Raw genomic sequence first — 21676 nt, forward strand, 5'->3', positions numbered from 1 at the left:
TTAAAAAAAAATGAGGGTTTGAGGTAGAGTGAAGGTCGATTTGTCAACAGGAAGCTGTGGGCTCTGCACTTCTATTTATATAAACATTTGCTTTTTCCATCTTGGGTTCTGCCCAGAATTTGTCGTCTGACTGCTGCTTCTGGGTCTGCTTGACTGGTTTTTAGAGAAAAAAAGAAAGAAAGAAAGAAAACAAAACTGTGGCCACCTGTTCCTCTCCTTACCACAGTCTTAACAAGTCACTTTCCCTGATGTTTGGTTGGTGAAAATGCTCAAAGATACAAGAGCTTCCGTCTTTATCAGAGTATTGCTTTTTTAATCAAGGCCTCCCTGCGCTGACAAAGCTACAAGGACAACCCTGCCTCTCCTCCACTGTGCTCCTGATGTCTTCCTGTTTTACCCTAAGTTTCCAGATCCCCCAGGACCCCTTCCCCACTTCTCAAATTTGCTTTGAATTTGGAATTGTACAATTTCCATCTTTTAGCTTCCTGGCTCCCCCACCCTGGCGTCAGCCTGTTGTCACGCTCTCATCTAGCTATCCCCTGGTCTGGTGCTCTTCCATCTTTGTTCCCACTTCTTTTAGGATTCCTTTCCTTCTTCACTGTGTTATAGCTGCTTCAGTACAAAAGGAAGAGGAATCTTAGAGGTTGCTTGTGCCTTCTCACCAGGTGTAAAGTGGTTGGTTAAACATCTAACTTTGGCCACAAGTACCCTGAAGCGGAGAAGGGAGGAGCTTGTGTTTAGCAACATATGCTGCTGTATATGTCATCAAAGTAAGACTCAGAAGTTGGGAAACCAGCTGTGGTTTGCACTCTCTGCCATCAGTCAAAACAATACTGAGAAAAAGTGTGCATAGAACTGTATTTAGTGAGTAGAAGACACACTCGAATTTTCAGAATGCGTTCATTTGAGGAGAAAGGAGAATTTTCTTGAATCATAAGCACGGAATATGGAAAAAGCCTCAGAATAGAATCAACTCAATTAGAGAAGGGAAAATAAAAGTGAATCTTTATGAATAGGTAGATGACACTGCTATCTGTTCAGGATACCAGGAGGGCATTCAATATCTAACGATATTTTTACCAAATTCCTTAATTCTAACATTAAAGATCCATTATTTTGGTTTAAAAAATGGCTTTTCATTGAAAGCCATTGCTTAGCAAGGTTTTCGTTTGGGCTCACCAGGAAAAAAATATATTAACACCTTAATGAGGAAAAACTTTCTTCTGAATCTTCTTTTATTCTTTGAGATGGAGTTTCACTGTTGTTGCCCAGGCTGAAGTGCAGTACCACGATTTTGGCTCACTGCAACCTCCAACTCCCTGGTTCAAGCGATTCTCTTGCCTCAGCTGCCCGAGTAGCTGGGATTACAGGCACCTGCCACCATGCCTGGGTAATTTTTTTGTATCTTTCTTAGAGACAGGGTTTTATCGTGTTGGCCAGGCTGGTCTCAAACTCCTGACCTCCCTTGTAACTTTTGTTACAAGGGAAAGAATGGAAAAGCCAACCCACTCAAGAACAGTTTAAGAGAAACCAATCAGCTTAAGTAGAAAAAAAAAACCCTATAGTCTTATTATATACTTAATAGTCTTACTAAACCTTTGAACACATACTCTTGTTAATTCACAGAACCACCCCTAAGGCAGGTACTCCCTAATGCCTAGGCCTCCCAAAGTGCTGGGATTACAGGTGTGAGCTACCGCGCCCGATCCTGAATCTTTAAAAAAAAAAAAAAAAAGAAAAAAGACAGCGAGTAAAAGGTTTCCTAATTATTGGAAACAAGATTATCAGGGACCTGAGATGGGATGGGGTAAACAACAACAACAACTAGGGAGGTGGTGGAATTTCCGCCAGTGGGGAGGGGAGGGAGGGAAGTAGCTGGGACCGAAAACAACCACCTGAAATTTGATCTGGGACCTTTCTCAGGGGAAAGTCAGAGGGGGAAATAAGACGTTATAAGGACGTGGAAAGAAGCATGGAAAGCAGGTTACAAATTTGTTTTACATAGTAAGAAGAGTTTAAAAGTGTAGAGAACATAAGAACAATGAGAAATGGCAACATACAGGAATTTGATCATGTAGAAGTGTGAGTACAGCATGAAACTTCACCGAGCAAGATTGTCAGACTTTCAGGGGACAGAAAAGAAAAAGGGGGACACATTTGGAGGAGTATAAATACATTTGGAGTGTTGGGGAACTGATGGTAAAGTTATGGAGTGAAGGAAAGAATAGAGGATAGCAGAAGAGAGACATGTGAGCAATATTGTGTGCTATATATGTATTTTTTTTACATTTTTATATATATTTATATTAGATATATATATATATATATATTTTTTTTTTTTTTTTGAGACAGTCTTGCTCTGTCACCCAGGCTGGAGTACAGTGGCATAATCTCAGCTCACTGCAACCTCCGCCTCCCAGGTTCAAGCAATTCTCCTGCCTCAGTGTCACAAGTAACTGGGATTACAGGCACCCGCCACCATGCCTGGCTAATTTTTGTATTTTTAGTAGAGATGGGGTTTCACCATGGTAGCCAGGCTGGTCTCGAACTCCTGACCTCAGGTGATCCGCCCACCTCAGCCTCCCAAAGTGCTGGGATTACTGGCGTGAGCCACCACGCCCGGCTGATACACATTTTTAAAAGTGGAATAAAAGTTCATAAATTCAGGCCTTTTTTGTAAACATAAAAGAGAAAAATAACCAGAACAAATGACATTTTATTTTGAGAAATAAATTGGAAAAAATATTTTAAAATGTTTAATTTGCAATATACATAATACTGGAATTGAAACGCTGTCTGATGGAAATGTTGCAATGTGGAGTAGGAGGGTCAAGTTCACGAAGATATTCTTAAAATGAATCTTGGAAACGCTGCCTATGAGGCTTCTCTAAAGTGGCTAAAATATGCATTTAATATGTCTGTCTAAATGAGTACATTTAATCCTAGAGACTACAAGGAATAGAGATTATATGCTTTGGGGCTTTTCGTAGCATTTATTTTTAATCAGTTGTACAGATCCCATTAAACTAAATTGTTTCTTAACAGCAAGAATCTGATCATTTAACTAGTTTCCTCAGCAATATAAAAGGAATACAACCTCCACTGTCTTATGTAACTTGTCTCCTAGCTCCTATTTGAATTCCATTGGCTTTTATAGAAAGTTATTGAGTTATTCAGACAGAAGGATTCATGATATATAATTTGTCATCTGTTATAATGGGATTTTGTTCTATTCCATTATGGACTGCTATCCTCACCAGGATAAAACAGATATGGTTGCTGTAAATTAGACTTTATCTAAGCTTCAAGAAATATGAATAAAGCATTTAAATCCAGAGAATCATAGAATTAAAGGAAATCTTAGAACTAAGAATATATATAATACATATATATTTCTTAAGATGGACTTTTGCTCTTGTCACCCAGGCTGGAGTGCAATGGTGCCATCTTGGCTCACTGCAACCTCCACCTCCCAGGTTCAATTGATTCTCCTGCCTCAGCCTCCCGAGTAGCTGGGATTATAGTCACGTGCCACCATGCTTAGCTAATTTTTGTATTTTTAGTAGAGACAGAGTTTCACCATGTTGGCCAGGCTGCTCTCAAATTCCTGACTTCAAGTGATCCACCTGCCTCAGCTTCCCAAAATGCTGGGATTACAGGCATGAGTCACTGTGCCCGGCAGAACTAAGATAAATCTAACCTTCTCATTTTAAAGATGAGGAAATTAAACCAGGACCTAATGAAGGAAAATGACTTATCCAAGGCTACACGGTTACTGCTAGAGCCAGGATAAGAATGTGGGTTGTCTGAATATTGTGTTTCTTTCACTCTTTCATATTACCTATTAGGCAAAGTTTCTGTCTGCCTATTAAAATTCAAGTCTGAATGCCCTTCTTAGGCCCCAGTCAGGATATTCCAAAAGCTATGTGCACAATACTTCTACCGTGCACTGGTAAGTTGGGAGGACGAACGAAGTAGCAACTCAAGGAAATGCCAGCCAATGGTATGGTTTCACATGAAGCTGTCTAATTTGCTTTGTGGTGGTGGGTTAACCCCAGTCTACCCATAAACGAATCAGTAAATGAGACTTCCTTTCCAACCTTACTTCCCGACTGGACAACTGCATGAAAAATTGGATAGAGAATTATGAGTTCAAGTTCTATACCTGGCATAGCCCTCATGCTTTAGCCCCAGCCTCTGAGCTTAGCAGAAGACTTTTTGGGTCCTTGTGTATTGCTGGTAGAATTGTATAATTCTTGACTGTGTTGCAGAATCTTACAGGACTACAAAAGTTACCATGATGTATCTTATAAGGAAGACTTGGCAGGCAAATGTTCGGGCAAGCCAGCAAAATAGTTAAAGAGTAAAGAGGAACATGTGAATGATGGGGAGTTGGTCTAGGAAACTCTTGTGAGGAAAATAAATGAAGTTCTCTGGTTAGCCCAAATAGACAAGGATAGCTTCTTCAACAACCCTAAGATCTATATCAGACAGATTCAATAGTAAAGATTACTAGCCTAAAGTTGAGTCTCCCTTGAAACTGTACATAGAATGTTTGCCTATAAGCCATATAGTCATCATCTATTCACTGTGTCTATGATATTGAGAAGCAGCAAAAGTATGCAATCCTATAGACTTTGTATTTTAAGTGCTAAAAAATGAGATAAATGTTATCAGTTTGGGTGAAAAATTAGACAGTAGGGGTAAAAGCTGGACACTGCAAAAGGATCGGTTTAAGAAATACTGTCTAAGGGTTAGCTGTCAATGGTTGGAGAAGAAGGAGATCCTCCTTCCTCTCACCCACGTATTTTTTCTTCTTTCCTCTTTTTCGATGATCACAGACCATTGGGTCTCTGCAAATCCACATTTTCACAGGGAGGAAGTCGGAAGTAATTGGAGCGACGGAGTCTCCTAGGGGGCAGACCAGCCATCTGACGGCAAAGTTCATCTAGAAGAGAAGCAGAAAATCATGAGAAGAGAATGCAGGAAGATAACAAAGACTCTTGTTTTAATGGATAGAGAATACTTTGCAGTGTGGTGTAGCGAAAAGGTTGGAGAGAAAAAGATCTGGGTTTTAACCAGCTCTGCCACTTACTCTAGTTATTTGCCACTTCCTAGAAAGTTTCTTAAATTTTATAAACCTCACTATCCCTTTCTGTAAAATGAGAATTAAAATACCTACCTCAACAGTATATTTCTGAGTATTAAAATGAAATCATGTATGCAAAGTACCTAGCACAGGTGACCAGTAAATGTTAGTTTCCTTTATATATCCAGTTGCCAATTCTTCTAATCATGGATCTATTAAATAGAAAAATGAGGTCCAATCATTCAGTATACATTTACATGCTTACTATGGGCAAACAGCTAACTTTAGTAAGTCCCCTGAGATACTTGAAAGTGCCTAGAGTCCCAAATACTCATCCTCAATCTCAAGGTGCTTCCCTTGCAGGTGGCTTGCACAGAGCCAATGGGGGCACACAGCAAGTTTCCTTCTGCGAAGTTAACTACAGCTCTTACTCAGGAACTCAGCACAAAGCGCGCTGCTGAGTCAGAAATGGCTTTGTCTGCGGTGTTTTCACCAACCACAGCCATCATTCGGGGCCGGCCATGGGGAAGGTGAAAGCATCTTTGTTCCCACCATGTGTGGTCTATAACCACACATTTTGGGCCCTTGTAATTGGTCCTATAATATCTTTCTACTTTCTTCTACCTGAAATGTTACAGTAGGAAATTTACATTGTTCCTGGAATTGGTGAACTATTTATAACGTAGCTGATTTCTAAATGTCCCATCTATTTTTTATTTATAGGTCCTATCCAAACCTTACTGTCTCCAAATTAGTGCATGTGTGTGTATATGTTTTATTTTTAGTTATGAACATGGCTGCGGACTAGCAGAGTCTATTATCTGTAATGGCTGACTTGAAATTTTCCCTAAAACCCCAGTGAATGATCTTTAAAATAGCCAGAGTGTCAGAAAGCTCTCTAAATAGGAGACACTGTGGGGTTACAATCTAGTAGAAAAGGGATCTAGGGGTACTTTTCCTAGGGTTGTGTTTGTATATCAAGCATACTGCTTTACATAGATTGTTTATTTGAGATCACTTCCAGCAGGAACTGATGGAATCTAAGGGGGTAGCCTAAAGCCCTCCCCCAATACCAGACTTTGGATATAGTAATATCATGCTCCTATTTATCCCTCTCATAACTGCTTCTCTCCATTAAACATCCAGACATCATCTTACCTTTCATAGCTTCGTGTTCCTTACAGACAAGACGAGAGCAGATCTCCTTGTTGACGATGTACATACGTCGTAAACTGCAGACGTCCCAATGTCATAGGCAAGGAAGGAGATGGAAGAAAGCCTTGAGAGGAGAACTAACCTGGGTCTGGGATGTCTCCTCGACTCTCATATTCCCCACTTTCCCTATCTGCTCTTCCCCAACTGGATTTCCTTAAGTATTTCAGACTTTTACCCCCCACTGGAAAATAGGGGAGGGAATGGTATTAATTACTCTTCTATTTTTTTAATTTTATTTCAATAGTTTTTGGTGTACAGGTGGTTTTTGGTTACATGGATAAGTTCTTTAGTGGTGATTTCTGAGATTTTGGTGCACCCATCACCCAAGTAGTGTACACTCTACCCAATATGTAGCCTTTATCCCTCATTTCTCTCCCACGCTTTCCACTGAGTCCCCAAAGTCCATTATATCATTCTTATGCTTTTGCCTCCTCATAGCTTAGCTCCCACTTATAAGTGAGAACATACAACATTTGGTTTTTCATTGTTTAGTTACTTCATTTAGAATAATGGCCTCCAGTTCCATCCAAGTTGTTGCAAAGGCCATTGTTTTAATTATTCTTCTTCGTGACACTTTGCACACTCTACCTAGGGTCAGGCTTAATATTCCTCCCCACTATTTTCTACCTTAGAGCTGGGCCATTTTCTTCAGTCTCCTTCTATCAGGTAATAAATTGAGTATGCCAGTGTTTCCCTCATGACCCTTCTTCCTCCAGCCCTCACCTTCATTTCCCTTGTAAGTTCTATTACTCTGCCTGTTCTTTGTATACCTCAGCCCAGACTTCAGGTTCTAGTTGGTACATTCAGAAATAGCTAGGAGGGTCATGCTAAAAACTTGGACCCCCATCAAAGTTTGCAATTCCATAGTGGGTACTCATTAAATAGTTACCAACACAAAAACACTACCATGGAAGATGCTTTTTGGGCATTCTGGGATCCCTTACCTGGTGAAGCATAACTGATGAATGCATTGTTTAACCGGCCGATGCACAGAGTAGAGCCTTGTGCAAGTAAATTTCTCATCCCAGCACTCTGAAGAAGCCCAACACAAAAAATAAGGAGGTCCAAATAAAAGTAGCATAAACAAAGTATTAAAGGAATTGGGAAGAATAGATAGAGGAGAAAAAAAAAACAGAGTAATCTCTGCAGAGAATCATCATAAATTGGGCTACATCCTTCCTGCTCACCAAAAACACAGCAAGAGGGAATTGACTAAATGAAGTTTCGGTGCTTCCCTACTTGGAACTAGAAGTGGATAAAATAGGCCGGGCGCGGTGGCTCACGCCTGTAATCCCAGCACTTTGGGAGGTCAAGGCGGGTGGATCACAAGGTCAGGAGATCGAGACCTCCTGGCTAACACGGTGAAACCCCATCTCTACTAAAAATACAAAAAATTAGCCGGGTGTGGTGGCGGGCGCCTGTAGTCCCAGCTACTTGGGAGGCTGAGGCAGGAGAATGGCATGAACCCAGGAGGCGGAGCTTGCAGTGAGCCAAGATCGCGCCACTGCACTCCAGCCTGGGCGACAGAGCAAGACTCGGTAAAAAAAAAAAAAAAAAAAAGATAAAATAATCTCTGAAAGCACTTCTAGGAAAAAAAAGTCTTTCTAGGATTATCCATTATACAATATAAAATAGGCTGGGCGTGGTGGCTCACGCCTGTAATTCCAGCACTTTGGGGGGACCAGACAAGGCAGGCAGATCACCTGAGGTCAGGAGTTCGAGACCAGCCTGGCCAACATGGTAAAACCCCGTCTCTACTAAAAATACAAAAATTAGCCAGGAGTCGTGGCGGGCGCCTGTAATCTCAGCTACTTGGGAGGCTGAGGTGGGAAGAGAATCGCTTGAACCTGGGAGGCAGAGGTTGCAGTGAGCCAAGATCATGCCACTGGACTCCAGCCTGGGTGACAAGAGTAAGACTCCACCTCAGAAGAAATAGAATGAAACAAAACAAAACAAAATAAAGTAAAATAAAATAAAATAAAATAGAAATGCTGATAATCCCATTCTGAAAAAATAAGATTATTTAGGCAGGTTGCTATTTCTCTGTTTCAGTAGTTTTCAACTCTAGCTATATATCAGTACATTAGGAAACACAATTTTAACCATGACCTCTATGGTAATATGGAGTCCTTGAAGTTAAATTGATGTCACTTCCTAATCCACTAACCACCATGTAAAGTGCAAGGTACTTTAGGGAGACGGCCATTTGGGGACCATGTAACATTCGTTCCATTCTTTCCCCATGACTTTTATGACAGGCGCTCATTTTTTTAAAAAAAGGAGTAAGGGAGTGAAGAACACTAATACTCTTTGAGAAATAATTGGAAGTAAACTAGAAGATGTACCAAGTAACCTCCAAAGAACAAGGAGGGAAAGAATCCACGGGAAGAAAGAAGACATGCAAGCAACAATCATACCTGCAGTAGTATTTTTTTCACCAAGGGAGGCTGAAAGGCAAAAATTTTATTCCATTATTACCAATTCTAGAAGTTACTACCTCTGTAACTGCCACGCTGCCTCACTTATGACCTGCTTGGAGTGCCCATAGATAGGGAGCAAATGAATTCATAACTCTTAGCAACTTCTAAAAGAAAACCTTTATTGAGCTGATTTGCTCCACAAAATTGAAGAGATTAGGAGGTAGGATGGGGTTTTTTTCCTTTCTCCTTTCCTTCCTAAAGAGTTGAGAAATTCACTGCATTGTGAATATCTCTGTATTGTTGACAAGAAGCAAATTTAGTAGGAACACAAGGCAAAGAGTTATATGCCCAGAGGAGCTTCTAGAGCTAAGTAGAGAAAAGATTATCATCCTGTACAAGCTCTTCCTTATAAAGGAAAATTTATTTTCTGTAGATTAGACACATCATCATAAATTATTTTAATAAAAGTTGTTGGGTAAAGAATAATGAGGGTCGGCTGGGCACAATGGCTCACACCTGTAATCCCAGCACTTTGGGAGGTTGAGGCAGATAGATCATTTGAGGTCAGGGTTCGAGACCAGCCTGGCCAACATGGTGCAACCCCCTCTCTACTAAAAATACAAAAATTAGTCGAGTGTGGTGATGTGCACCTATAATCCCAGCTACTCAGGAGGCTGAGGCAGGAGAATCGCTTGAACCTGGGAGGCAGAGGCTGCAGTGAGCCAAGTTCGTACCATTGCACTCCAGCCTAGGTGGCAGAGGGAGACTCCATTTCAAAAAAGCAATAATAAAATAAAAATAAAAAAAAATAATGAGGGTCATCCTAAACTAGGGGCAAAGTTAACATGGGCCTTATTCACAGAATGAAGAATAAGTCAAGGGGTTAGATGAATAGACTAGTCAGGGGAGTTACCAGGGAAAATGTCACTGGAAATGTTGCAAATAGAATACTAGGACCTGTGTTATGAGATCTCATCTATCCCATGGTTTCAAGGCAGGTCTATATGCTGATAATTTCCAAGCCTATATTTCCAATCTCATCTCTGCCCTAAGCTCCAGACCTATACATCCAACTGCCTTTTTTGGAAGAGTTCTTGAATATTTCAAAGATCTTTCACATTCAATGTATCTCAAACTGACTTAATTATCTTTCCCTTCACTAATTCTAGTTGTTCTTTAGTGAATGAGACCACTATCCATCCAACAGCCACATCTAGAAAACTGGATGTCATGGCTGAGCATGGTGGCTCATGCCTGTAATCCCAGCACTTTGGGAGGCGAAGGTGGGTGGATCATCTGAGGTCAGGAGTTCGAGACCAGCCTGGCCAACATGGTGAAATCCCATCTCCACTAAAAATACAAAAAAATTAGCCAGGCGTGGTTGTGCGCACCTGTAATCCCAGCTACTAGGGAGGCTGAGGCAGGAGAATTGCTTGAACCCGGGAGGTGGAGGTTGCAATGAACCGAGATCTCACCACTGCACTCTAGCCTGGGTGACAGAGCAAGAAAAAAAAGAAAAAGAAAACTGGATGTCATCTCAACAATCCCCTCTCCCTTATAGCTCACATCATTTAATTCTCACTATCTCTACCTTGATTCAGGCCAGCATCTTTTCTTGGGAACACTGCAACAGTGGCCCTACTGGTTTTCCCAGTTCCAGGCGATAGATCATGGTCAAATCAGTTTGCCACACTGCCCTGGGAATACAGTAGGGGGTTTGGAGGTCGGGTGTGATCCTTCCAATGCACAAATCTAATTATAATCTTACCTTAAATGAACGTCTCTCTTGTTGGTTTTCGTGTCCACCCTACACCTTTTGATTTGTATTGTTTTCCTTATCTAAAAGCTCTTCCCTCTTCTATGAACTTAGTTCACTTCTACTTGTCTTTCAGGAAGCAGTTAGTCAAATGTGCCCTCCAGGAAAAGCCTTTTCTCACCCCCAGCACCGAACCTAGTCAAGAACTCTTTCTGTGTCTTGTTAAGAAATAATCTACGCAGTGGCTCAAGCCTGTAATCCCAGCACTTTGGGAGGCCGAGACGGGCGGATCACGAGGTCAGGAGATCGAGACCATCCTGGCTAACACGGTGAAACCCCGTCTCTACCAAAAAATACAAAAATCTAGCCGGGCGAGGTGGTGGGCGCCTGTAGTCCCAGCTACTCCGGAGGCTGAGGCAGGAGAATAGCGTGAACCCGGGAGGCGGAGCTTGCAGTGAGCTGAGATCCCGCCACTGCACTCCAGCCTGGGTGACAGAGCGAGACTCCGTCTCAAAAAAAAAGAAAAAAAAAGAAAGAATCTAGCCGCCTGTAATCCCAGCACTTTGGGAGGCTGAGGCAGGAGGATCACCTGAGGTCAGAAATTCAAGACCTGCTGGCCAATATGGCGAAACCCCATCTCTACTAAAACTACAAAAAATTAGCCAGGCATGGTGGTGGGTGCCTATAATTCCAGCTACTAGGGTGGCTGAGGCAGGAGAATCACTTGAACCCAGGAGGCGGAGGTTGCAGTGAGCCGAGATCATGCCATTGCACTGCAGCCTGGGCGACGAGGGCAAGACTGCGTCTCAAAAAAAAAAAAAAAAAAAAATTCAGTCGAAGCATTGCTTCTTCTACCCTTTATCTTCCAAAACGTGTTTATACTTTTGTCTTGCCTTTACCCATCAAGTCTTGAAATTTTGAGAGAAAGATTAGCACAGTTCCTGTTTGTTAGGTGTTCAACAATGTCATTAATTTGAATTGAACTACTGGAAATATGTGCTCCATAAACTGTCATCCTGTCTATTTAGGATCCTTCAGCAGTTGCACACCATCCAGAATGGGCTCTGGGGAAAGCCTAGAATGGCCCTGATGGCCCGGGGGGTCCCAGATCTGAACTCACCCAAGTCATCTGTGGAAGGTGCAATATCAGCCAAAACTGAAAAGGCACAAAACAGCAGGTATGAGGAAGGCTTCAAATTGCAAACACAAGGCCGAGTAAGAAAAGGGAGAATGGAGATACTGTGGCAAGAGGAAGACTATGTCTGGCTTTGTGTTTTATGTATAAGGGAACAGAATTAATGGAAATAATTATAATTTGTTTAAAGAATGTTAGTTCTGGGTGGCTTGCAGTGGCTCACACCTGTAATCTCAGAATTTTGGGAGGCTGAGGCAGGTGGATCACTGGAGGTCAGGAGTTCAAGACTAGCCTGGTGAATATAGTGAAACCCCTTCTCTACTAAAAATACAAAAATTAGCGTGATGGCGGGCGCCTGTAATCCCAGCTACTCAGGAGGCTAAGGCAGGAGAATCACTTGAACACAGGAGATGGAGGTTGCTGTGAGCTGAGGTTGTGCTGCTGCACTCCAGCCTGGGCTACAGGACTAGACTCTGTCTCAAAAAAAAAAAAAAAAAATCAGCACTGTCACTGAACAACACTCTCACAACCTCAGCATCCAAAGATAAAAGCAGGCCGGACGCGGTGGCTCCCGCCTGTAATCCCAGCGCTTTGGGAGGCCGAGGCCAGGAGTTCAAGACCAACTGGGCCAACATGGTGAAATCCCTTCTCTACTAAAAATACAAAAATTAGTCAGGCGTGGTGGCAGGTGCCTGGAATCCCAGCTACTCATGAGGCCAAGGCAGGAGAATCACTTGAACCCTTGAACCCAAGAAGTGGCGGTGGCCATGAGCCAAAATTGTGCCATTGCATTCCATCCTGGGCAACAGAGTGAGACTCCTTCTCAAAAACAAACAACAACAAATGATAAAAGCACAGAATGAATTCAAGGCTGGAATAAATATTAATATTAATTTTATTAATATTATTAATAATTAATTTTATGTTTATATATTATATAAATATTTATAATATATTATATATTATTATTGATTAATATTATTAATAATATTAATAAAATTAATATTAATAAGAACTATGCCATTTTTTTAACTATGGTAAAACTTACCTGTTTCATCTGTAGCAGGATCATTCACCAGATCTGCAAAGACACATAACAAGGAATGAAAAATGCAGTCAGGAAAAGTAGCTAAGGAAAGCAGGATAAAGGGATGATGATCTCAAAGGAGGAAAGAAAGGCTGAAGAGAAAGCATGTGGACTCCGGCAGCTGAGGGACTATCACAGAAAGGAATGGAAGAGAGAATAAGATTGGGCGTGTGTACAGAGATGCTGGCATCTAAGGTGGCAACAGAACTCTGCATGAGCTCAGAGCACCCACCAACCCTTTTGAAGTCTCTGTTTTTCTATATATAGACATGACCTTCAATCTATCTATCCCTAATCAAACAGCACATAAACAAACAAACAAAAAAGGCGTAGCTTACTAGGATCTTCTGTGAATGTTTCTGGAGTCGTTTGAGTCACATCGTCTGAAAAGAAAATTAGAAAACAATTTCTGAGATTCTCTGTCTGCCTGCCACCCTTCCACTTCCAGTAACTTAAATTGTGAAGCATAGTGCCCAGCGGAATTGAGTATCCCACAAATGTTTTTCCTTGATTGCTTACAATGACAAACGATTGATGACCTCTTTTCAATACTTACTTAAAATGAAATCGGCTATACCAAAGGCATTGTGATTTTGACATTCATAATTCTGATATAATTGGGTATAAATTTGCTGATATGCTTATGAGTGTTTATAAAAGGTAGTATTGATTTTTTTCTTTTTTTTAAGAATCTCGCTCTGTCACCCAGGCTGAAGTGCAGTGGCCAGTCTCAGCTCACTGCAACCTCCGCCTCCCAGGTTCAAGCAATTTTCGTACCTCAACTTCCCAAGTAGCTGGGATTACAGGCACACACCACCATGCCTGGCTAATATATACATATATATATATATATATATATTTTTTTTTTTTTTTTTTTTTTTTTTTTTGAGACAGAGTCTCACTCTGTCGCCCAGGCTGGAGTGCAGTGGCGTGTGATCTCGGCTCACTGCAACCTCCGCCTCTCAGGTTCAAGCAATTCTCTGCCTCAGTCTCCTGAGTAGCTGAGATTACAGGCGCCTGCCACCACGCCCAGCTAATTTTTGTATTTTTAGTAGAGACGGGGGTTTCACCATGTTGGCCAGGCTGCTCTCAAACTCCTGACCTTGTGATCCACCCGCCTTGGCCTCCCAAAGTGCTGGAATTACAGGTGTAAGTCACCACACCCAGCCATGTTGATGGTTTTCCGATGCTCATTGAGAAGTGAGGTAAAAATGGGGAGGGAAAATGTCAATATAAGTACAGAATGGTTTGCATTTGATTATTGGAAAGTAAAGGCAGGAGGAAAAGAAATAAAAATGGTCCAGGTCTTAAGGTGGAATCTATTATATTAGAATAAACTGAGAAAACTGTTTCTGAAACTGTAAATAATAGCACTTCCTAAAACCAGTGGTCTCTAAAAATAACAAAAAGCAAAATAACAAAACAGCATTAACATTTACTTTTATTTTTTAATTTACATATAAATTTTATTGTATGTGTTTACAGTATCCACCGTGACATTTTGATAGATGTGTATAAAGTGAAATGGTTACTACAGTCAAGCAAATTAACATATCCATATCCTCATTAGTTTCCTTTTTTGTATGTGTATAATAAGAGCACCTGAAATTTACTCTCTTAGCAAACAATATTTAAATATTTAGCAAACAGGCCCGGTGCAGTGGCTCACACCTGTAATCCTAGCATACCGGGAGGCCCAGGCACGCAGATCACCTGAGGTCAGGAATTCAGAACTAACCTGGCCAACATGGTGATCTACTAAAAATACAAAAATTAGCCTGGCGTGGTGGTGCACGCCTGTAATCCCAGCTACTCTGGAGGCTGAGGCAGGAGAATCGCTTGAACCCGGGAGGCAGAGGTTGCAGTGAGCTGAGATCGTGCCATTGCACTCCGGCCTGGGTGATAAGAGAGAAATCCTATCTCAAAAAAATAATTAAAAAATAAATAAATATTAAGCAAACATGACATCAGCAATTACCCTTCAATGTAAATAGCTTATATTCATAATCCATTCTACCCACTAGGGGTCAGCAAATTCACATAGTTTACTTTGACCTTTTTTTTTTTTTTTTTTTTGAGACAGAGTCTCTTGCCCTATCACCCAGGCTGGAGGGCAGCGGTGGCATGATCTCGGCTCACGGCAACCTCCACCTCCCAGGTTCAAGTGATTCTCCTGCCTCAGCCTTCTGAGTAGCTGGGACTACAGGCATGCGCCACCATTCCCAACTAGTTTTTGTATTTTTAGTAGAGACGGGGTTTCAACATGTTGGCCAGGCTGGTCTTGAGTTCCTGGCCGCAGGTGATCCAACCACCTTGGCCTCCCAAAGTGCTGGGATTACAGGCATGAGCCACCATGCCCGGCCTGACTTCTTTTTTTAACTTCGGATTCTATTAATAAATGTCAGATGTAAATCTGATGGGAATAAATATTTTTATAAGCATGTCAGAGTTATGGATGATTGTTTAAAAGGTGAAATACAAATAAAGCATTTCATGGGAGTTCCCTTTGCCCACCTCATCCTTTTTTCTAAATTACAGATAGAAATTCATCAGGTTTGGCTAGGCTTCATGGCTTATGCCTGTAGTCCCAGCATTTTGGGAGACCAAGGCATGTGAATCACTTGAGGTCAGGAGTTCGAGACCAGCCTAGCCAACATGGAGAAACCCCATCTCTACTAAAAATACAAAAATTAACCGGGCATGGGTGGTGCATGCCTGTAGTCCAAATTACTAAGAAGGCTGAGGCAGGAGAATGAATTGAACCCAGGAGGCGGAGGTTGCAGTGAGCTAAGATCTTGCCACTGCACTCCAGCCTGGAACAGAGGGAGACTCTCCTTCCAAAAAAAAAAAAAAAAAAAAATCAACGGCCTTGACAAAAAAGCCTCTTAACCTTTCACATTCATTATAGTATTTCTTCTTTCAGAACACTCTTTTTTTTAGCTGGACGTCATTGATTGGAAGAACAATCTTTCATAAAAGGAATCCAAGTCTGTTCCAATCCCACAGAATATTTGAAAAACCGCTAACCTGAATCATTCCAGAGACTGCAGGAGAGGAGTGGAGTCTCTCCTGGGTGTAGCCCAATCCTTCCTGGTTCCCTTTCTCCGGAGGCCTAGCTACATTCCAGTCCAGCCATTCACAGAAACAGGAGCAAAGCAATGGGAGAACAGAGGGCTTGAGAATGTATCCTAGCTGTCTCTGGGATTTCAGGGCAGAGTATGGTTTTTCTGCGTATACCTCAGTTTAACCAACTGTTTCAAGAGCTATCACCATATAAATGCTTTATCTAGTATTCATGAAGTTCTCTCTGAAAAAAAAAAATTAACATATTTTCTTTTCCTTTTCTTTTTTTGAGAGAAACTCTCACTCTGTTGCCCAGGCTGCAGTACAGCGGTGCCATATTAGCTCATTTGCAGCCTCAAACTGCCAGGGTCAAGTGATCCTTCTGAGTAGCTAGGACAACTGGCAAACCACCACACCTGGCTTTTTTTTTTTTTATTTTTTATTTAAGAGACAGGGTCTCGGCCGGGCGCGGTGGCTCAAGCCTGTAATCCCAGCACTTTGGGAGGCCGAGACGGGCGGATCACGAGGTCAGGAGATCGAGACCATCATGGCTAATACGGTGAAACCCCGTCTCTACTAAAAAATACAAAAAACTAGCCGGGCGACGTGGCGGGCGCCTGTAGCCCCAGCTACTCGGAGGCTGAGGCAGGAGAATGGCGGGAACCCGGGAGGCGGAGCTTGCAGTGAGCTGAGATCCGGCCACTGCACTCCAGCCTGGGCGATAGAGCCAGACTCCGTCTCAAAAAAAAAAGAGACAGGGTCTCAGGCTGTAAGCAGTGGCTCACACCTGTAATCCCAGCACTTCGGGGGGCCGAGGCGGGCAGATCACCTGAGTTCAGGAGTTCGTGACCAGCCTGACCAACATGGTGAAACCCTGTCTCTACTAAATGCAAAAAATTAGCCAGACGTGGTGGCGCATGCCTGTAATCCCAGCTACTTGGGAGGCTGAGACAGGAGAATCACTTGTATGTGGGAGGTGGAGGTTGCAGTGAGCTGAGATTGCGCAATTGCACTACAGCCTGGGCAGCAAGAGTGAAACTCTGTTTCAAAAAAACAAAAAGGAAGGGTCTCACTGTGTGGCCCAGGCTGATCTCAAACTCATGGCCTCAAGTGATCCTCCCACCTCAGCCTCCCAAAGAGCTTGGTATTACAGGCAAGACAATTCATCGTACCTTATGATATGTCTGCAAGAAAAGCATCTAAAGTCATAACACAGGACTGGTTCCTAATCAGCCCAGAAAAATGAATTCCAATTTTCAGTTTTGCTGGTGCTGAAATCTCCGGAGGCCTTTCCCCTAGTCTGAAGTCTAGTCACATTCCTGCCCTTTTTTCCTAGATTCAGATCTAGATTCAGAAACTCTGGGATTCAGATATTTTTACCAATAACAGATTAAAAAATGTTTGTATTTTTGTCTTCTGTACCAGGACCCACTGCAAGAAAAATATATTATACAGTACCCTGGTACATACATATGGAAAACTAAGAGAAATTTTATTAAATTTGTATGAAATAATACTTCACTCTTGTAAAACACATGCAATCCATCCTGGTATATTTGTTTTGGTCTATCTTAATTCATTTAAAAAACTAATACCAGTTGTGACCCACTAAATTGATGTCATGATCCCTTTAATAGGTTGCATACTAGAGCGCTCTGTCCTCTAACACTCCTGGAATGGGAGAAATAGAGATAAATTATAATTATGTTGAATGCCTTGAGGCAGAATGGAGTTTTCTTCATGAAGTTGAAGAAAGTAGTCGTTGAGGAGTCACAACTTTTGGGATTTTTGCTACAGAGAATGGTGTGAGCAAAAAATACCTAAAAAGCAGAAAAACCAAAAAATACCTTTTGGGTTTTGCCCGGTTATGCCACAATTTCACTTAGTACTGACATGACTTCTTTTTTCTTTTTTTTTTTTTTTTTTGAGTCAGTCCCACTCTGTTTCCCAGGCTGGAGTGCAATGGCATGATCATGGCTCACTGCACCCTCAGCCTCCTGGGTTCAAACAATTCTCATGCCTCAGCCTACTAAGTAGCTAGAACCACAGGCATGCACCACCATGCCAGGCTAATTTTTTGTTTTTTTCCCTAGAGATGAGGTCTCCCTATGTTGCCCTGGTTGGTCTCAAACTCCTGGGCTCAAGCGATCCTCCTGCCTCAGCCTCCCAAAATGCTGGGATTATGGGTATAAGATGACTTCTTACCCTGTCTTTCATTTTTCCACAGTTACCTGGATTAAGGAATGCTTTTTGTAAGGACTAGTGAGCATTTTCTGAATAAGATAGGAAATGTGTAGAGAAGAGTGAAAACAGAAATGGGCATAGAGGAGGTCTTGGGAAGGTGTTTCAGTCATTTAAACACACACACACAAGAAACTTTTACGAATGGGATAACAGGATTGTGGAAACTGGTGAAGCTGATCCTATTTCTCACACTTTGGCAATGCATCTCTCTGTTGTAGGAAAGTTTTCTTTTTTCTGGCAGCGATAGATAAGCAGGAAGGATTTTTTTAACTCTGTTCATCTAAATTTTTCTGATAAGAACTCCAACAGAGCCTCTATCCAAGGGTTCACCTACCTCCTCGTTGACTATTGACCCCCAGGGGTATCCAGTCTATAGCAAAGGAAGAGAAAAGAGATGTGAGTGACTACAGCTCTATACCTCATAACCCTTTTATGAGACAAATCAGAAAATCATGGAGAAATGGTTATACTTTATCTCTGTGACTTATTCCTGTATAGCTCAATATAAAATTACTGAGACCATTAGTGCTATGAACAAAACCAACAGGAATAGAAACACTTCAGAAAGATAAGTTCCTTCACTGCTGTGCATTTGTTTGGTAAAAAAAAAAAAAAAAGTTCCTGAGAACAAAGCCCTGCTGCTGCCCTCTTACCCTCATTCCTGGCCAGGAATGAAGTCCAGCTCCACTGATAGACCTGGCAGCCCTTTCAGTGCTTCCTGCTCTTCTAGCCCCACGGCTTCCCCTCTAGCTATGCTAGTGAACAAGACAGAAGAATTATTTTTCTCAATCTGTATCGGAAGAGGGAGAAAAAAAAATAGAGTAGGACATCTTTACAGCCTAAAATTCACTTTCTGTGGCCAATCTTCTAGCCAGATTCTGGGAAATCTGTGAAGATCACGTTTTTCTTGTGTGTCAGTGTGGCACATATTTTTCGCATGCCTGTGAATATACCCGTGTGTATGATGGTAATAGTGTATGTATTCTCACTGTTCTTCTTCAAGATTTACATTTGGTCCAGTTTCTTTTTTCTTTTTTCTTTTTTTTTTAAATGGAGACGAGGTTAACTCGTCTCACTATGTTGCCCAGACTGGTCTCAGTGATCCTCCCCACTCAGTCTCCCAGAGTGCTAGGAGTATAGGTGTGAGCCCACCATGCCCAGCCCAGGTCCAGTTTCTTTCTAGGTAGTCCCTCTGTGTTTGTGTATGCATTTGTATATCAGCTTCTTTTTTGCTTTGCAATTTGTTTATTCAACCCTCTTTGGGTGGTTAGTGTGCATTTTTGTGTATCTTCGTTGCACTTTAGTTTCATAATTCTCGGGAGGCTTTCCCCTAGTCTGAAGTCTAGTCACATTCCTGACCTTTTTTCCTTAACACAAAATCTGTTCTTTTCTTCTAATAGGAATTCCAGAGCTCAATATCAAGCATCTCTACTGCTATTCCTCTTCGACCTTATTCCATCCCATCTCCTGCCACACACAGGTATAGCTGAGGAGCTGAGGGTTTAGGGAGCAAAGAATAAAGGACTCACCAGAAGGGATGATGAATGCAGCAAGAAACAGCAGCACCTTGGGTCCCAAGAGCGACATATCTATAGGGGTGGCGGGCATAGCAGAGAATGTGATGCTCAGAGGCACATCAGCATTTCAGTGCCAGGGAAAGATGCCTCCGAGGTCCCTGTCTCTTTGTCTTCCCAGAACTTTCTCCATTTTCCCTTATGACTCAAACCCTTTCTCTCTTTTCTTGCCTTTCACCCAACATTCATTTCTCCCTCAAATCTATTCTTTGGTCACGTACCATCATTCTTGCTTGTATTATTATCTTCCACCAAGTCAGAGGAAATTTTACATTTTGCATTGTCCATACTTGGCTCTACCCTGTGGCCTCTTTCATCCCTGATGTGGAATCTTCCTTTCTCATATGCATGTCTTTTTCATATCATCTGCTCATCTTGGCATCTCCTTCATTGGAATTCCATGGTTATTTGGGAGGTCTGCTCAAGTCTAAGTTCAGTGACGCTCCCTGTTGCCCCTCTCCAGCCCTTTCACACACACACAGACATACCCACATTCCCTCTGTCTCTTTAGGGTTTTAGGTAATCAAACAACTCACTGTCTATGGTGTTCTGCTCTTTCCACCGAGTCCTTTGGCTGCTGAATGTGTCTCTCTCCTCTTATGCTGTTCCTACTTTGGCTGGAGAATAAGATGAACAGAGCCACTCCCTGGAAAGGACTTCAGATTTGGCCTCCTCTGAAACAGTGAGATGAGGGAGAGCAAGAAAGCCAGGCTAGGCGTAGAATGAGTGTTACAATGAGGCTGGAATGAGAAGGGAGATGGGAATTGGCAGTTGCTCACACCCTCATTCCAAATGTTATGACCACACTGATGAGAGCTCTTGCTGCTCCCTGGAAGAGTTGGCACCAGCTCATGTATTGCCTTTCTTCCAGCAGCCTATTTTCTGGTCCCAGCTCTCCTTTTTTCCTTGGGTTCCTTCTTACCGAAAAGTTCCATCTTCTCCTTGGTGTGTTTTAATGCACATTATAGATGCTGTTTCTCTCTCTCCCTGGCTTCTTCTTTTTTTTTTTTTTTTTTTCAGACAGAGTTTTGCTCCTGTCACCCAGGCTGGAGTGCAATGATTCAATCTTGGCTCACTGCAACCTTTGCCTCCTGAGTTCAAGCGATTCCCCTCCCTCAGCCTCCCTATCTTTCATATTTGAATCATTCCTTCATCCCACTTTCTCACTTTCTTTTGCCTCTTTCTTGACCTACACGTTTAGACTCTTCTTCGTTTTTTCCCCTGGGATATTCTATGTATTCTCACAACCAAGCAAGCACAGACGCCATGAGTTTTGTCCAAGAGGAAGGCTGGCTATCTTGGGGTTATAAAAAGTTGAGGAAATTTTCAGAACTCTCCAAATCATTTTCAAATGTAGAGAAGCTCCGTGAAAGGGGTGCCAGCCTTACTTTGTCTTTTGACTTTGTTTGAGCTTAACTAAGAATCTGGGTTTCTGGGATCTTAAGGATAAAATGCAATCAGATACCCAAAGAAAACTGAAAGGCAAGGTTATTATGCTTGCCTTATTTTCTACCAATATTTTTCCTTAGATCATGTAATGTGTAGATAACACTTTCTCTAATCCAGGAAATTTTTTTTTTTTTTTTTAAGATAGGGTCTTGCTCTGTCACCCAGGCTGGAATACAGTGGCATTATCACAGTTCACTGCAGGCTTGACCCAGGCTCAAGTGATCCTCCTGCCTCAGCCTCCTAAGTCTCTGGGACTACAGGTGCATGCCACCATGCCAGGTGAATTTAATGTTTATTTTTTTGTAGAGACAGGATTTTGCTATGTTGCTCAGGCTTGATCCAGGAATTTTAAAGACTTTGTATTTGCTCTTATTCATAGAGACTCTAGTGGTTCAACCACTAAAACATTCCCGCTTTGAATTCAAGAGCAAACTTGAATTACAGAAACTCAAGTCAGAGGAATGGTGGACCTTGCATGCCATAGAAATACGTAAGTTTCAGGTTATCTGTTAGCTCCTTTAGTCCACATTATATATCTCCCTGATGAAATAAATTACAGAAAAGTACAGGGAGATAGAGAGCAGATAGTAATAATAAATTACAGACTAGAAGAAAAAAAGGGGGGTATGATGGAAGGAAGAAAG

General features: G+C 41.9%; 1 protein-coding gene across 3 annotated transcripts; it reads right to left on the reverse strand.

Annotated features, from left to right (window-relative positions):
- Positions 1 to 2696: 2696 nt before the first annotated feature.
- On the reverse strand, positions 2697 to 20340 carry MFAP5 (microfibril associated protein 5). 3 transcript variants are annotated; one of them, XR_004440045.1, is made up of 11 exons: positions 20120 to 20340; positions 19539 to 19598; positions 18344 to 18379; positions 13041 to 13085; positions 12664 to 12696; positions 11601 to 11636; positions 8722 to 8751; positions 7249 to 7336; positions 6248 to 6321; positions 5233 to 5301; positions 4815 to 4948 (listed from the first exon to the last, which is right to left on the reverse strand). XR_004440045.1 is itself a non-coding variant. In XM_033222876.1 (10 exons), the coding sequence occupies exons 2-10, from the start codon at positions 19594 to 19596 to the stop codon at positions 4836 to 4838; spliced, it is 513 nt and encodes a 170-aa protein (XP_033078767.1). In that variant the 5' UTR covers positions 19597 to 19598; positions 20120 to 20328; the 3' UTR covers positions 2697 to 4835. The 3 variants fall into 3 exon arrangements, 2 of the variants coding, with proteins under 2 accessions (XP_033078767.1, XP_033078768.1); XM_033222876.1 differs by lacking the exon at positions 5233 to 5301 and having other exon boundaries at positions 2697 to 4948; positions 20120 to 20328; XM_033222877.1 differs by lacking the exons at positions 5233 to 5301; positions 11601 to 11636 and having other exon boundaries at positions 2697 to 4948; positions 20120 to 20334.
- Positions 20341 to 21676: the final 1336 nt, after the last annotated feature.

Source organism: Trachypithecus francoisi, unplaced genomic scaffold, assembly GCF_009764315.1.
Source record: "Trachypithecus francoisi isolate TF-2019V2 unplaced genomic scaffold, Tfra_2.0 Lachesis_group11, whole genome shotgun sequence".
NCBI classification, from domain to species: Eukaryota; Metazoa; Chordata; class Mammalia; order Primates; family Cercopithecidae; genus Trachypithecus; species Trachypithecus francoisi.